The 18,270-nt window shown below is 36.6% G+C and overlaps 1 protein-coding gene and 1 long non-coding RNA gene across 3 annotated transcripts in view; one reads left to right on the plus strand and one right to left on the minus strand.

Annotated features, from left to right (window-relative positions):
* Positions 1 to 18,270, plus strand: part of LOC116726366 (glypican-5-like) — a 63,829-nt gene that overhangs the window by 4,454 nt on the left and 41,105 nt on the right. The window contains exons 2-7 of the mRNA XM_032573066.1: positions 200 to 361; positions 5,334 to 5,881; positions 7,373 to 7,555; positions 13,432 to 13,592; positions 14,234 to 14,293; positions 14,519 to 14,641. Of these exons, the coding sequence (XP_032428957.1) occupies positions 200 to 361; positions 5,334 to 5,881; positions 7,373 to 7,555; positions 13,432 to 13,592; positions 14,234 to 14,293; positions 14,519 to 14,641 (1,237 nt within the window). The remainder of the gene's footprint in view (positions 1 to 199; positions 362 to 5,333; positions 5,882 to 7,372; positions 7,556 to 13,431; positions 13,593 to 14,233; positions 14,294 to 14,518; positions 14,642 to 18,270) is intronic.
* On the minus strand, positions 10,586 to 11,964 carry LOC116726367 (uncharacterized). 2 transcript variants are annotated; one of them, XR_004340589.1, is made up of 4 exons: positions 11,780 to 11,964; positions 11,209 to 11,401; positions 10,965 to 11,078; positions 10,586 to 10,752 (listed from the first exon to the last, which is right to left on the minus strand). It is a non-coding gene; the product is annotated as an uncharacterized LOC116726367 (long non-coding RNA). The 2 variants fall into 2 exon arrangements; XR_004340588.1 differs by having other exon boundaries at positions 11,209 to 11,964.

Here is an 18,270-nt window from a genome sequence, read left to right on the forward strand (position 1 = left end):
ACTCTTGTCATCCTGTCGGCTCCCAATGGGATCACTATGCAATTAGTTTGGTGAAGCACTGAAGTGACTGACAAATCAATAAGAATTAGCCTTATAACTAATGTGGTGTTCAAAGTGCTAACAATGTTCCTTTATTTTATTTTATGACTTCATGCTGGATTGAATCAGTACCTTTGTTATCCGTTATTTATCCTTTTAGGGGAGCCGCTGAGAGTGTGTGTGCATGCTGGGCCCAGCTGCTGTACGAGTAAAATGGAGGACAGTTACGTGGCAGCTGTTCGTAGCGAGATGCAGCACAAGATGCGATCCTACAGCTTCGAACTCAAATACCTGATTGATGGACATAGAAAGGCCTTCCAAGGTAGGAGGGTGAAAGAGCACGGAAGTGGTGTGGATGATAATTATTTGTGTCTTAAGTAATTAATGCCTCAAAAAAGTATTGAAAGTTTTCACGTTTTCTCAAATCAAGTGAAAACAACATGGAAATCAATGGAAAAATGTCTTGTTCCACTACTTTAAAAAAAAAAAAAAATCAATATTAAGAAAGTATTGACTTAAAAACAAGCTACAAGCTCCTATATTTAGCTGAAAAGTGACTTGTAAGTTAATTTTGTGTTATTTCAAGTGTACTAATGTATTTGTAATAGAAACTAAACCAAAAATACTTGGTAAGATTTTGTGTTTTTATAGTGTATTTGCCATTATTTTGTAGAAAACAGATTTCAGTTTAACATTAAAGGTTTTTTGTTTGTTAATTTTTTGAAAAAAATAGTTATAAAAAAACAACACAATAAATTTTATTGATCATGTTTGATTGGAAAAAGTAATAAAAAGACTAAAACATCCGACAGGTTGAATACTGATTAAAGGCATTTTTCGGGACGGACTGATGGATGGATGGACAGACACTTTATTGATCCCCAAATTTTGTTTTTCCAGCGTAGCACACTATAAAAATTAAAAATAGGTAAATAAATAATTAAATAAATAAAATTATAATAAACATATAACAATAAATAACAATTGTAAAGCCTTAAGGAGACACACATCTCTCTCAGTATATTGCTGTTCTTCTTCTCCTGAAATCATTTTTAAAAAAAGGTCCAAGAAAGAAAAATAAAAATCCATTCATTCCATTAATTCATTAAACTGATATAATTTCTGCTTTATGACCCTGAAACCAAAGTGGTCACCAGCAGCAGTCACAGTTTCAAGAACTGAACCGTTCTGTCAAGAGCCTGTCATTCTCACTTTGTGTGTTCATCATGAAATAGCCAGTTTGTGTCAGTTTATTTTGTCAGGCGCCTCGGTGGCTAGCCAAACAAACAACCGATGTTCGATTGAGTCTTTGAGGCAGCGAACTCTCAGAGGGAGCAGCGGAAAACTTTGTTACAACACCCGGCTCCCTTTCTCCGTCCATCTTTGATAATCGGGTTTTGTTCTCGACCAATGAGATAGCGAGGGACGAAGAATGTTTACATTCAGTACGTATCTGCAGCAAAGCGTTGTTGCCGTGGGCAACAGCCGGTCTCTAACGGGCTGCTATGAATAGGAGGAATAATACTCTGCTTGTCCACTTGTCTCTCAACACCATTCACCACCGTGTGTGAGCAAGCGTATTTATGTGTGTGAAAAAGCAAAAAGAAGAGCTTGTAAGACTTTATGTGATTTTGTGCATAGATGTGTCAAGCTGTGTGGAGATTATTAGATTGGGTTTATTGATGGCACACATGACAAACATGCTTTGTTTTGTTTTGTTTTGGTTTTTGCCATCCTGCATCACATCCCACCTCCTCCCAGGCTCCATTTGAATACACGCAGGCTCAGTTCCAGCTACTATTTACGCCCAAAGGATGGCTTAACCATCCATGGGTATAATTAATGCGAACACCCATTCACAAAGAGGAGCTAAACAAGACCAAAGGAGGCAGCACTGAAGACAGAAAGTTTGGAATTTGGAGACAATGTTCGAAACTTTTAGTAACAGCAGAAATTAATTTAGTTTTTTTGATGGCTACAGAAGGTTTGTCAGAATAAAAAAGTATAATTTCTGTAAATTTTAGTAACAGTAGACTTTTGAAGCAAATGCTTTAAGCTGTCATACTTGCTGACCATTTAGTGCATTATTTTATTTATTTTTCGATATTATCTGACACGAAAATCTTAAAAAAAGGCAGCATGCATTTATACTGAGCCCTTTGTAGTCGATATTTTGAAGAAATCCTCTTTTATTCAGTAAAATATCTCAGATTGGATGAATGAGAAGTGATTATAACCCACTGGAGAAACTGAGACATGTCCCACTTGTAGTGAGGCTTTCTTTATTTCTTGTGGGTCTCTTTGGTGTGTGCGTGTGTGTGCAAATATGCCGCATGCTTGCGTGTGTTTCTCCTGGCACTCTAAGACCCTTGTACACAGCTGTCGGCCAATCAGAGAGGGTAAAAAGCTAATCACATGTCCCCATGGGGAAGACTTTGCAATGTAATTTGACGCCGTATGTATTTGGGCTGCCATCGCCCAGGCATGGGTATGCGAAAACATAAAAGCTGGTAGCTCTCTCTTAGTCTGTTTTACTTTAAAGAGCACCGCCAATGCTGGCCCAAGCATGCTCTTCAACAGCCAGCCATCTGAAGAAGCATTGCTATTGCATTCAGTAATTATTAACTAAGTTTGTACTTATCCAGTGAATTTCCTAACGAGTCCCTTGGACATTCATGCAATGCCAGCTGTGATTCTGAAACGCAGAGTCATAAACACAGAGAGAGAGAGAGGATAACTTGGTGAAAGTCAGAGTTAAATATGCATCTCTTTTAGTGTTTGTGTGTTAGGACGTCTTCAGACGGAAATCATCTTTCAAATACACACATCATCTGTCATCGCAGACATATAGCCTTTGGAAAGTGGCGGTTGCTCTTTTTATTGACATAGGAAACATGGTGACTCACGAGACGGGGCCTCTCATTATCACCTGACTAAAGATAACAGTGTAGTGAAAACGAGCTCAAGGATGAATTAAGTTTGGGCTATTCTTGCTCACATGCAAGAGAATGAAGTCAGTCCAAGGTCGGTTAGGACAGGATTGTGTTTTTGAAAAATTGCTGTTCAAAAATTAATGTTTTTGTTTATCCAGCTACGGTTCAGGGTGGCTGTGAGTGGAAGTGTTTTACATCTATGCACAACTTCTCTTTAAGCTTACTAGCTCTTTGCATAATTAAATGAGGGTATGACTCAAAGAGTCCAGTCCATTTTCCAAAGGGTGTGTGTCCATGAGTCATCTTTGTACTTTTTCTGTATTGATATTTGTTAGGAACTGGGTAAGTTCAATACAGAACAATTTTGTGTTACTGACGGGATTTGTCTATTCCTAATTTCTTATGAAAAGTGAAATTAAGGATGTTGTGTAACAATAGGTTTCGTTTAACTATGAGGTAATTAGTGCTAAAGGCAATTATAAACACGATTCGTCATTTAGATCAAAATTACCAAGTTGGGGCACCACCTGGTTACCAGGAAATGATAGCAAAAGTAGATTTCAGTCTCATAAGGTTTGGTATTAAATAACAGCAGATGCAGGATTAAGTTTAGCACTGACTTTCTCAAACAGCAAGGCTCTGGTCACAAATATAGAGTAAACATAGACAACTTCTGTCCAAAATATAAGAATTTATCAACAAAAATACTTCCAGTTAAAATACTTTAATCCACAAACTCACTCAAGCTAGTAACCTCTATAATCTATTAAGACTAGTAAAACTGTCAAAAAGTAAAACAATAAATGGAACAAATAATAATAGAAACAATTACCAATAAAATTATATAATCTTGTCACAATAACTGGTTTAAAATTCACGTTATCCGGATTAATTTGGAATGACGCCAAATTAGCATTCAGCTAAATAAGATTAGTGTTAAACTAATCAGTTAAGCATAAACTAACTCACTCTTTGGTTACCTACTAACAACCTGGTGAGTAACTTGCGCAGCAGCTCTTTAAGACTTTATCACTGTGCCTCATAGCTGCTTAAAAATGAAAAAAAAAAACCAGAATGAAGTAAAAACTATCGATAAAAGAGGAAAGGTCACACTATCAGTTTGGCAGGATTTCAGATATTTAAAACAAAACAAAAAAACCAATCAATAATTATGGCTATCGACTGATCTGAAACTCATTCGATTCAGATTAATCTGAATTAGTTCAGATTCATTCCAAATTCTTCAATTCAAATCTGGGTTTTAAACATACATGTTCGCAGTGAAAGGTATATCATTCTTTGAGTTATTTTGTGTGCAAGCTAATCTGAATTATGCTAAGATACTTACTAGATTTGAGAGATCATATTTTGGCTAGAAAACTGTAAAAACAGAAAATCTTACCAACTGTTTTTAGTCTAGTTTCTAGTGTAAATATATTACTCTTGAAATAAGACAAAACAAACTTACAAGTTTCTTTTCAGCAAAATAGAAGAGCTTTTTTTAGGTTAATAATTACTTAATATGGATTAAAACGTGCTAGATTCACTGACAGATTGTTTCGCTAATAAAACATTTTTCCCATATTATAAATAAAATGGGCGTGCCGTGGTGGCGTAGGGGTTAGCGCGACTCGTATTTGGAGGCCTTGAGTCCTCATCGTGGGTTCGACTCCCGGACCCGACGTCATTTGCCGCATGTCTTCCCCCCTCTCCTTCCCTGTTTCCTGTCAGCCTACTATCATATAAGGGACACTAGAGCCCACAAAAGACCCCCTGGAGGGGTGAATATAAAAATAAAAAATCTTCCAGTGGAGCTAGAACTTTTTAAAATCAGTATCAAGAAATTATTGACCTAAAACAAACTCCTATATCTTGCTGAAAAAAATATTTCCACTATAAACTAGTCAAAATGCTTTGTAAGATTTTCTGTTTTTGCAGTGTAAGTTAGGCCCTGTTTACACAACAACAATTTCGGGTGAAAACGGAAGAGTTTTGTTGATAGGGAAACGCGAATTGACGTGCTTTCAAGTAGAACTTTTTTTAAACACATGCGCACTTAGTTTCAAAGAACCTAGCACCGACTATTGGCGTGGCAAGAGCATTACACGTTTTCAATGTGTACTGTTACTGTGTGAACAAAGATTGTAATTAGTACGTCTTCATGTAAATGTGTTAACAGAAACAAAACAAAAATTCAGTTTTCGTTGGATCATTGTCATGTAAACAGGGCCTTAGATTTCAATCGGAAGGATATGAGAAGGTTTGTTTAGTCTGTTACCATGGTAATATTCTAAAATGTTGTCAGATGTAGCTCGAAGTAGCCAAGGTTCATTGTATCTGATCTTTTTTTCTGTCTTCCAGAAACCTTTGAGTCACTCGTGTCCTTCACATCGAACCTGACATGCAGTCTGTTTGACAGCGCCTACTCCGCTCTCGCATCGGACTGCCGGCTTCCTGTGTTCCAGCTGTTTTCCGACATCAGACGCCACCTTTCAGGAGATGCTAACTCCTCCCTCAACAACGCAGTGCGCCGATTTTATAACGATCTCTTCCCGCTGGTGTACCGCCGCCTGCTTAACCCTGGAATTGGCCGTCCATCAGCAATATCCCATTTATCCTTCTTATCCAACCACGATGACTGTCTGCGGATGACACAACAGGATGTCAGCCCGTTCGGACCTCATCCTCGGCTGCTCGTCAGCAGCCTTTCTCGCGCTCTCGGACCTGGTCGGGCGCTGAGCCGGCTGCTGAGGCTGGCAGGAGAAGTTGTGAATTCAACAGAGAAGGTGACCTTATCCAGGGAGTGTGGACGGGGATTAGTAAAGATGCAGTACTGTTCGCACTGTAGAGGCCTAACGCTGATTCGGCCCTGCACTGGACTGTGTCACAATGTCATGAAAGGATGTCTGGTAAGTGTCTGAATGCTTTTGTAGATGCTTCTTAGTTTGAATCACAGGACTATATATATATATATATATATACAGTATATTGCCATTTTCAGTTTCTTTTCACCTGTGTATTGGTTTGTTTCCATGTTTCAATTTATTCTATAGTTTTAGGAGAAACACAGATTAAAAACTATTACAAATCTCCTTCAAAATCTGCTGGACAACGGCCACCACAGAAGAAGAAAAAGATTGTTTGGAAAGAAAAGAACGTCTGATATCTCTCAACATGGTTATTTGGTTATTTTAAAGCAAAGCAAGGAACAAATACTGCAAACATGATATTGATGTTCCTATTTTATTTCAGCTGGCTAACTGATTCAGTAATCACATGTTATGGTAAATAATTCCTAAATATTGATTTAAAAGTGCTAGTGTCACTAGCAGATTCTTTCACTTATAGCAAGACATTTTTTCCATGTTATAAGTGAAATAATCTGCAAGTGGAACTACTTTTTTTTTGTCAATTTCAAGAAATCATTGACCTAAAACAAGTTCCTATAACTTGCTGAAAAGTTACTTTTAAGTTAGTTCTTATTTGATGTGTACTGAAAATGTTAACACTAGAGTCAAAAAAGGATGTATGTACATAGTGTATGTACGCCATATGGCTGAAAAACATATAGCGTTTGTTTTTCAGCCATATGGCGAAATCGGTAGTTATTAATTGTTATTGTTGTTATTGTTATTAATTGCTTTTTATTGTTTTAAATATCCGAAATACAGCCAAACTAGTAATGTGACCTCTCCTCTTATATGTGCAGTTTTCTCTTCATTCTGTTTTTTTTTTTATTTTTAAGCAGCTATGTGGCAAAATCTTAAATTGCTGCTGTACAAATTACTCAACAAGTTATTGCTAGGTAACCACAAGTTACTCAACAGATTGTTGCTAGGAAACCAAAGAGTGAGTTAGTTTATGCTTAGCTGGCCATAAGAGGTTGAGAGGCTGAAGCCTTTCCTCTGCCTACATTCCCCAGAATGCTGTGCAGTTCCAGCTTGGAGTTCTGTGAATATTCTATAAATTGAATTTTGAACATTCTATCAAACATATCTATTGACACTGATCAATAGATAATAGAAGCAGCATTCAGCTTCTATACACCACAAACTTCCAGAAAACTGCAAAACAGCTGAAACAGGGAGTTCCTTTAAATCTAGACTAAAAACCCAGCTGTTTAGAGTTGCTTTCGAAAGCTAATCATGAAACATTAATCAATAATCTGATGTGAAAAATGTAATGTTGTTGGCTGTATGTTGTATGACTTTGTATTTTTGTGTTTGTATGATGTAAAGCTCTTTGAAATGTCTTGTTGCTGAAAGGTGCTATACAAATGAAATTTGATTGATGGATCACTTGTCTATTGCGATGTGTATATAGTTGCCCAGTTAGTTTGTTAATAACTAGTAGGTTTATTTTATTTTTCATGCCTGTTTTCTTTGCTTCCTTAAATGCAGGTGGGTGTTTCTGAGCTTGGTGCCCCCTGGGGACGCTTGGTGGTATTGCTCCAAAGGTTAGCTGCTACTTTAGCAACCAGCAGCAACCACAACAGCATGGAGCTAGCTCTGCTGGCAGTTCGAAACCATGTGAATGATGCAATACTGCACGCACAACTGCACGGTCCACGAATCACAGCTACAGTAAGAATAAAATTGGGTTTGAGTTTCTTTTTGCAATAAAAGGTTGAAAAAAAAAAAAAACTAAGCTGGGATTTTTTTTCCACTGAAAATTATTTGGACATGTCATCATTCTCCTGTAAATATTATATTTTAAATTTGAAGTAACTCCAGCTTAAATTCACTTAATAATAGAGTCATTTGAATGTTGGACACAGACTGAGAACGACCGTGGGTTTCTTTCAGCCTGGCAGTTGGATCTGCTTGTACCTAGATGGGCTAAAAACAGCCTTATTCTTCAGGGATTCTGGGGTTCCCCTCAGTCTGCGTGTGTTCGCAGAAACGTGTGAGTGTGAATACAGATCTAGTGCCAGACAAAGACCGTCGTTGGCGGGACAACCGATACCCAGAATGCTGCTTGGTTCTGAGTGATGAGAAAGTTTCTGTGGCTAATCTGTGGACAAACAAACGGCACACAAACAGAGGCAGGAGAGTGCGCGTGCGCGCACGCACACACACACACACACACACACACACACACACACACACACACACACACACACACATGCCCACACACGCATGCACGCACACACTCACGCCCACCCACCCCACGCACGCACACACACATGCACACACACCCCACACACACTGTTGGAGGAAAAGATAGAGTCACCATCCAACTATGAAAGACTCAGTAGAGTAGATTCCTGAGGTAAACAAACATACACAGGCATAAGAACGCGGCTAATTGCGCCATAGAATGAAATAGCACTTCATTTCAGGAGAAAGCGTATGCGCTATGTGCATTACAATGTGTATGACAGAAGTGCTTTGTTCATTTGTTTTTGTGCAACAAAATTTTGATTAAAATATTATACAAAAAGTAATGAGTGCTTTCATAATAGAACAAATTAAATTAACCATAGGGCTTCTCACATAGGGAACATTAAATGTAAAAGGATTTATCATGCAAAACATTGCTATTTGCCAAGTTATGCTAAGAAGTGGGGCTGCAAATGATAAGTGAATTAAGAGCTGTTTTTGGAGCCGAAAGAGCCGGCTCTTATTTAGGAGCCGAGCCACAAAAGCCGGCTCTCTGAAAAAAGCCGAAATTCCCATTACTAGTATGCAGCCAATAGCAACACCGTGGTAAATAATTTCAAAACTTTTTCACCTTTAATGCGACAATGATCTAATTTAACTGAACCTCAAACAACTCTGTCAGAAGGAAACATTTTAAAAATAATAATAATAGTATAATAGCTGGTAGCGCTAGCTGCGTTTCCGTTCACCATATAAACAGCGCAAATTAAAACTAGAAAATTCCTGAAGAAATTTAACCGGGGCCTGCCAAAGTGTGCCCGTCGGTTTGGACCCAGCGTTCTGATGCTACAAATTAGCATCAATGCTAAAGAAAGCTGCAATCATATGAATACAATGACAAGAATGTTTACTAACATTGACTTGCACCATTCAGTATGATAAAGTAAGTGTATCAGCTAAAATTAGCAAAAATGCTAATGTTAGCATGATTGCTGTCAGTAGCATGTGGGACATCACTGGGATGGTTTCTATAATGGTATTACTCCATTCAGTAGACTAAACATGGCTAATAAGTCAAATAAATAGCTAATAGCTTATATAAGCTAAAATGCTAATGCTAATGAACTGCCTTGCTGCGCAAGGCAGTTCCCTGACCTGAGAGAAAAAGATAATGCAGAATAATATTATTGCACCGCCTGCGGCGGTGCACTAACCTCAGGGGCATGTTGAGGCTTTTATTTTGAAATTTTTGTTAAGCTTAATTTCAAAGGTCCAAACTAATCCCATGTCTAATAGTCATTGGGTTAAATCAGTTATTTATTGCTCAAAAGAGCAATTACCTAATGTAAGATTTCTCAAGGCTTTTATTTTGAAATTTTTGTTAAGCTTCATTTCAAAGTGCCACACTAATCCCATGTGTAACCGTGCTTTGGATAAAAAAGTCACATAAAGCCAAAAAGAGCAATTATCTGATGTAAAAATATTCAAGGCTTTTATTTTGAAATTTTCAGTATGCTTCATTTCAAAGAGCTAAACTAATATCATGTGTAACAGTGCTTTGGATGAAAAAGTCAAATAAAGCCAAAAAGAGCAACTACATGATGTAAAAATATTCAAGGCTTTTATTTTGAAATTTTCAGTAAGCTTCATTTTAAATTGCCACACTAATCCCATGTGTAACAATGGTTGGGTAAAATCAGTTATATAATGCCCAAAACACAAGTAGTTCTAAAGGCCAGCTCAGTCCTCCTCTGTAGTAACTGACAGTTCCACCATGTTGTAGTTCTGACATTCAGCTCAGACCTCTTTTGTCATAGACATAATATATGGATAGACGCCTCATGGGCCGCTCTCGCCTATTGGAGCTGACGAGATTTAGGGCGGCCATCTTGGAGCGGTATACCACTCCACTCAGCCTTATATATTTGGCAGGCACAATAAAGGATCAGCGCATTTAATAGATCATAACACGCTGAATAGTAATCACATTGTCACATAATTAAATTTTAGGCATACAGCTATTAAAATTGCATGTATAGGAACGTATAGTTTAGCATATTTAAATAATTTTGGTGGAATACAATGTTTTAAAGTATGACATGTTTTGCAAGATACAACCAAAGATGCAATTTATTCACACACATTTTGTATATATTCCGATAATCTCATATATACACACATACACACATGCATACTTATCTGTTGTGACAGTATTTACATATTCATTACATTTTTACACAACCTAATAGCCTTATACATACACACACATATATATATATACGTATATATATATATATATATATATATATATATACGTATATATATATATAGCCTTATACATACACACACATATATATATATACGTATATATATATATATATATATATATATATATATATATATATATATATATATATATATATATATATATATATATATATATATATATACATATAATGCACAAATGCAGAGTAGAATTCAAGCCGTTCTTTGAGTTCTTCAGTAATGAGATTTTTTTCACTCAATTCCCCCAAAAGTGACTTTGCTGTGGTCTTTGCCCTCTTCTCTCTGGCCATGGTGTTTTTCTTGTCCCGCTCCAGATATTCCACTCTTGCCAACGCTCTCTTATGTTTTGCAGTGACAGCGGTAAGAGAAGCTGGCAAAGCATAGCAATGATCCTAAAGACAGAGAGATGGACATCACCCATCACTTAGACATCACTATGGCACACTTTCTTTCAGACGACAGCAGCACTGTGTGTGTCTTCAACTATGTTGGTTTTATTTGTTTTATTTGTGAGAACATTCAACATGAGGGTTAGAAAATAATTTAGATTTTAATATGATCTTGACCATTATGATATGATATTTACAATAGAAAAAATACTCACATCATTAGACTGAGGTTGCAGGTCTGAACTACAAGTTTCTGGGTCATCTTGAGAGGCCACATACTCACTACTTTGGGCTTTTGTGGAGGTTATTGTAGTTCTGTAGTTTTCAACCTTAAATGTAAAAACCTTATGAATATGGACTTCACAGTATATACTACCTGTACATAAACACACATATATCCCTTAAGGCTAACATTATGCACATTTATGAATGCTAATGAACTTTTAATAATGCACCTACTCTTTGAAGGTGAACTGGGAAGCTGAAAATTGATGGTATCACATCAGCTCTCAGTCTGACAATCTGACCTGTTTTGTCAAAATCCTCCGTTTTGAAATGCTCACTGCATAGTACAGATGAATCACTTGCAGTGAATCCATCCCTCCTCAAAGCTATTTCCCACCTCTTCCTCCTCTCTTTATCTTTTGGAAACCTTTAAAACAAAAACGTGATATCTGGGAGTGTGTACACAAAAACATTGTCCGAATGAGGTCCATGTTATTTGCAACGGTTGAAACTAAGGAGCCTTGTTGCCTGCTTAAGCTGAGCATTCAGAAAAACGTTACACTCACTATTTTTGATCTTCATATTTTAAAGAACATAAAACTCCAAATTTGATTAAAATTTGTTGATAATGATAATTAAACAAAGCTACTGAAATTGTGAGTAGGCCTGTTTGAAACATATTCCTGTCATCAAATCTCCGGCTGAAGACCGATAGCTAACATTTGCTGTCATTTCGCTGGTGGGCATAAATACAGTACAGTAATATTACATTCACAACATACTAACAATAATATGTCATTCTTACTTGTGAAAAGTTATCCCCCGGTCCCTGACATCAACAGTTCGTAGATTTAAACACGAATAAGCCGAGCAGAACTGAGGCATCTTCTGTTGTTTTGGTTCAGCAAAGTACGAGGGTATACCGCTCTAAGATGGCCGCCGTATTTCCTGCGCCGGAGCGGCCAATGCGGCGTCTATCCTTATATTATGTCTATGTCTTTTGTAGGCACTCAGTGTCCGCCATGTTGTAGTTCTAACCTTCAGTCATTGTAGTTCTAAAGAGCAGTTCAGAGAGGCAGACTAAATTCTATGTCTATTTTGAGTCTAACTGACACTGTTTTGTGTCAGTTAGACTTTTGTTTTGAGTTAAATTTGGCTCGTTTTTTGTTAATTATGTCGCCACAGTTACTCGAAATGCCAACAAAAGTAATAGCTCCCCTCACGGGATTGAGCCTCACGTTTTGATATATATATTGTGAGGGGGCATGCAGCGGTACGAGCCGCATTAACGGTAGTAGGAAGCGGCAGTTATTTTGAGGTGTAGAATAATAGGTGCCTGCCATGCAATGCATAGGGATTACATCCCTATGCATTGCTATGGGCAGGCCCCAATAACGAAAATAAATTTGCTTTATGGAAACACAGCAATTTAGAAAAAAAAATAATTTTTTTGGCCGTTTTGAAATTGGTTTATTTCGCAAAACTGCAAAGGAAACACTTTTTTAAGCGTCACACCAGTCACATGATCAACAACCAGATGTTGCCACTGGCGTAACCCACGAAGAAGAAAACCACAGGAGGTAAATGGGATATCATGGCGCGGCTTGTTTTTAAAAAATGATTTATCGCATGAACACACTTATCCACCTGTGATTATAATTGCTAAATAGAACCACCGTAACGTGCCATTTAAAAACTTTCACGCTCTGAAATTTTATTTTTTTCGACATTAGCGTAATAATAGCCAAGTGTTTGCGCACATTTGTAATGGAAACGCAGCTACTGTTGCTTTGCAGCACGAAGATTCTGCGTTCAAATTTCAGCCATGGTTCTTTCTTTATGGGGTTTATATTTTTTCCCTGTGGATGGATGAAATAGTCTAATAAATATGCGCACTTTTATGACTAGGATGCTAACATAATGCTAGACATTGACTTGATAATATCAGATACATCTTTGTTAGCTAGGTTTTGCCCAATAATAAGGAATCTGACTTTGATTCGGCTTTGGATTTAATAAAGACATTAAAAAAATAAATATATAAAAGAGGAAACTTTTTTGTTTAACGTAAAAATGTATACATTAAATGTTTTTGAAAAGAAGACAAGGTTTTCAGTTAAACTAAAACAATTAGATTATTAATACTCTTCAGATGACCACATGATTTTCTTTCATATTAATAGTAAGTTTGGCTAATTCATTCCTAACATTTAAAATTTTTTATGAAGCAAATGTCTGTTGCTTTGGATGTCTGCTTAGAATAAGCATTAACCTCTGGACTCACATAGACAAGCCTTGGGTTTTACAGTTATAGTTTCTTCTTATAGTACATATCTTAAAATAAAATTTGTGATTTGTTAAATTATTTTAAAACCTGAAAAGATTTTTATAAACGGTATTGTTTTTTTCTTCTTGAAAATAGATCAGCTCTCCTCATGCAAACTGTCTGCTCTGTAGGTAGAGAAAGTTTGTGGGCCCCAGGAACCTGGTTTCATGCTTATGGATACGAAGTCGTCCCAAATACACCCTGTTACCCGGGCAACACTACTCACCTCGAAGAAGTCGGCGGTAACTCTGCCTGCTTCACCTCATCGCCATTTGCAGTCGCATCCCCAGAAGTAAGTTACGTCCGGCACCTCTCAAAAGTATTAAATACACTGTTAAACTTCTTTAGACTATTTCCAAAAATGTTCATTAATTCTCTTGAGATTTTATGTAGAAATATGTGATATTTCTACTAATAAAAATCTTTAAAGTGTGGCATACATTCACATATTGCTCTCTGGTGTGTTCCTGTCTGGTATTCATGATGCTGTTTGTTTACTTGTGTTCTCTAATAAATCTCCAATACCTTCATAGATAATTTCTAATTATGCCAAAATTAAAACAGTCACAGTTGGTGACTCCTAAAGAAAATTGGTTGCACTGTAGGCAGGAGAATAGAAGTAAAACAGGGCAGAATGCAAATGTAAGTCATATTTTTCAGGTTTTTATTTATGAAAAAGCAAAAAAAAACAAAACACCCATCATCTTTGTGTTGCATTCTCTGGCCAGAATAATTATGTTTTTATGTGATAGATTAATTAGCATATAATTGCAATAAAACACAATGAATTTCAGGGGAGTAACTTGGGAAAATGCTGAAGGGAAATTAATACTCTTTCAAGGCCCTGAAAATTTGATGCCGTTCTTTATTTATGGTTAAAATGAGGAAAGGTATGAAATATTTTCTTCTGAATTGTACCTTTCTTCGCTGCAGGTCATTCCCCCTTCAAGGTGCGAAAGGAGACAAAAGTCGAAGCCTGAAAAAATTATCAAGGTAAGGTGTTTATGGTTAGATAAGTGTTCAAATTTTTTGACTTTTTAAAAGGGTTTTTTAGCTAGCTATTTTAGCTGTTTTTGTTTTTGATCTAGTAGTTTGATTTTTTTTTTGGTTAAATATTTCTAATTTGTTAGATAAACTGGATTAGATTTGTCAAACTGATCATCATTGTCTGCATTTCAATCGCTCAGCTTTGTACCGAAATCTGTAATTTTTTTTTAGGGAATTTGAGATCTCCATCCAGCGGTACCAGTGGTTTTTGTCTGAGCTGCCAGAAATGCTTTGTGAAAGTGAAATGGAGGTTGAGCAGCACACATGCTGGAGTGGTGAAGATGTTGTAGAAAGGTACATTGGCTGTATTGTGTCTTTTGTTTTAAGCATCTCTCACTATGTTTATAACTGCATTCTCCTACATCTCACGTATTTGTAAAAAAATGTAAGGTAAGCACAGATTTTGCAAAATTTTTAGATTTTTGCTTGAGTAAACAAAGACATTGACCAGTGATGCTTTTTACAAAGTAAGTTTCCACTTGGTACATGCATATATTAGACTCCTGCATGTTCAAAATTCATTATTCACGTATTTACCAATTTACAGATTTTTCTGTTGGGTAATTCCAACATATTTGTGGAAAATTCGCTAATTCTTAGCATCTAAATGACAAAATTTCTGTTAAAAAAACCCCATAAAATGGGATTTTTGCACAATAAAGATAGCTCCTAATAGGTTGTTGATTTCAAACACATAATATTTTTATGTTTTCTAAAGTTATGACTTTCAGATGCTATTCATTTGTTTTAGATAAGATTTTTTATCTGATCATTCCTTTTTTCCTCCATTTTTTCTGCTTTTAATAGAGCAAACACAACATTTATTAAAAATGATGCACATTTTAAAATTGAAATAAAATAAAATAACTTGCCAATAGTTTAGTAACAGCAGTTCTGGAAGAAGAAAATAGCTGAAATTCTAGCAAACAATGTTTTTTTTTTTGTTGCCTACAATTAATCCCAAATTAAATCTTACATTTAGAATTATATTCCTTTTAAAAAGACTTTGGGTCTCAACACAAAGTGAGAATTTACATTTTAATAAAAAAATGGCATGTCAAAAATTATTCACACACTTCTTAATAATCAGTGGAAAAATATTGGTTGGTATCAGAGCGAATCAAACTGTTCTTAAACTGCTGGCTAGCTTTTAGCGTTTAGCATGTTTCCTCTGGTATTTTGATGGTTTACCTTTAGTGTTGAACTCCAAGTCTTTCATGCTGGAATGCCTCCTTGCCTTCATCCTAATCCTTAGTTTTGTGGGATAGAACGAAATTTACCAATATTCAATATTCAACAGTTTATTCTGAGTCTCAGTGTGTTCTTGAACAAGCATTTAAGTGGAATGTTATAGAGGAATGTTATTGTCCATTTTGCATGTATGACGATACCACATCCTGGCAAATGTGCAGGACAGTGTGTTCTGAGCTTTATTTTGTGTGGGTGTGTGTGTGTGTGTGTGTGTGAGTGTGCATGACCATTTGTCCTGTTACCAGTTTAAGCTGCCAATGTAATCACCATGAGAAAGACTCTGAAAATGAACTCTCTAACCTTAACAACCCTTTTACCCCCCACTGTCCCCCACCTTGGCAACTTCTTGGAATAACACACACGCCCACACACTACACACGTATCCCTGTCCTTTAAAGGGGGAGGGTTATATAAAATCAAATTTTTTGAGCTTTGTATCATGTTATAATGTTTTTCACTCATCAAAAATATAATGGAGTTTTAATTCTTTCATGCATATTTGAGAAATCCTTTAATCTCCCATGGCAACCAGTCAGCTGTTCAAAACGCCTGAGTGGATGTAGCTCCGCCTTTAAGATGCAACCCCTCCCCCACTCAGCTCCTTCAGACTAGCCAGCCACATTTAGCAAACACCTGGTGGATCTGCTGAGCTCGTTATTGATCTCGTTATTGTTTATTATTAATTCACTTCTCAGTGAAACGCCGGTAAAAATGTTTCTGAAGGGTTAATAAAGGAGCCATGTTGTGGTGACTTCCTGAAGGCAGAGTTACAGAAAGAACAGGAGTTTTTAAAGAGACAGAGGTCCAATTTCGAATCAGTCAAATTTCTCTTAAGGCATAATTGATATATCTTGCAATTTTATAACAACTGAAGGTAACAAAGTTACTTAATTATGCTATAAAATGGCACAATGTGCCTGTATTTTATGTCAGTTTGCCTCATGGTGGAATTTAATAATATAATCTTAAATAAATTATGAGACACTAAACATGCTGGAGTGCAAGATGACACAGTTGTCATCATTGTCACCATTGAGCATGAGGTTCAAATCCTCTTTGCATGAGTTCTTGCCCAATGATGACTGAATATTGGTACCAGTACTTCACAACCAAATGGGTCTGGAAAATGAATGGATGGAGCTAAACAAACTAACTACTTCCATTTATTTCTGTAAGAAATAAGAGATATGTGTCTTAAGGCTTTATTAAGTATTGAATATTACATTAAACTACAAAACTACAAAGAAGGAAAAAAATCATTCTTTCCTTCACAATCCGCCAACAGAAACTAAACCTCCCATCACTCTGCATTTTTTTGATGCTTAGGAGATTTAGCTTCAGTAATCGTCTGTCATCGTGTTCTTTCTTGTTCCACTCAAAGGACTAGAAGAGATGTCGCTTCTGGCTGGAGTTGGACTGCAGCCAGTCTGAGCCTCTTTGACCTCTTTACATCTTCTTCTCCTTCGTCCATCTATCCACCCACTGATTCATTCATCCGACCATCCATTCATGTCTCCGTCCGTCTATTCAGACCTCCATTCATCTCCACCGCCCTCTGACCCACTTCACTTACAAATGTCTGCGTTGGTGAGAGTATCTGTATGTGAGAAAAAACACTGGATGGCAGTAAATGATGAGAAAGTCTGAGACTGGATGATGGAGGAGAACAGAAGACATTGCCTTTTCTTCCTAACTACAAACCTACTGAGGCCTCTTTCTAGCGAATAAGAACTGTTGGATGTTCATTCATAATTATCAGTATTTTCTCAGATATTTTAGACACCATATAATTGGGAAAGCTAAATACCTTGGTTTTAACTTTTTCCTATTACAGAAAAATAGTGTCACCAACACTGAGGCAACTCTGAGTCACTTTAGGAGGAAACTGTTTAGATTTTGCCTCTTGCTGGAGTTTGAAGATTCTTGTTGAAGTGCAGGAAACCTGTTCACCCGCTCTGGGTGGCAGCACATTGGAGTAGGTTTGTACTTCCATTGAGATTTTTATTTTTTTACTTTTCAGAACTTCATTCCTGCCTTTCTGGGGAGAAATAATGCTTTTCTTTTTGTTTGGACAACTGCCTATTCTTGTGTAGTTTGGACAGATCTTTGGCAATATTTTTCACATTTTGCCATTTTGTTATGATGTGTAACCATAGCAACGGGGTGTTTTACAACAGGGAGCAGCTAATTAACATTGGAGAAGCTGTAATAATACCACAACTTTTATTTCATTGCCCTTTGGGATCAATAAAATATTTTTGAATTTTCAGTGGAATTGTTGTGATTCCAGTTTGATTGCTGATGTTGCTTTTTACGGCTGCAGTCTGTTGTTGTCTATCTATGGATTGACATTTATCCACAGTGTTGGCCAAGCTGTTTCGTCTAATTTTTGTTCTAGCAGTCCCTTAAATCTTCTGGAGAAGTTTTGCTAAAGTCTTCGATGGAGAACAGAGCCATCTTGTGCTGGTTTTGTATGTCAGAAAATAAAGTAAAAACTCCACAGTTCTTAAATTTGAAGTATTCCAGTTGTGAGGGTAGAGGGGATAAAATTTGCTACCAATATCTGGGTTTATAACTTTCAAAATGCAAAACTGAAGCAAGAAACTGAGAGAAATTTTACTGAAGTTGCGTTTGTTTTTCTCTTTGTAAATTCTTCTTTTAACATCAAAACA

Source organism: Xiphophorus hellerii, chromosome 9, assembly GCF_003331165.1.
Source record: "Xiphophorus hellerii strain 12219 chromosome 9, Xiphophorus_hellerii-4.1, whole genome shotgun sequence".
Taxonomy (NCBI): Eukaryota; Metazoa; Chordata; class Actinopteri; order Cyprinodontiformes; family Poeciliidae; genus Xiphophorus; species Xiphophorus hellerii.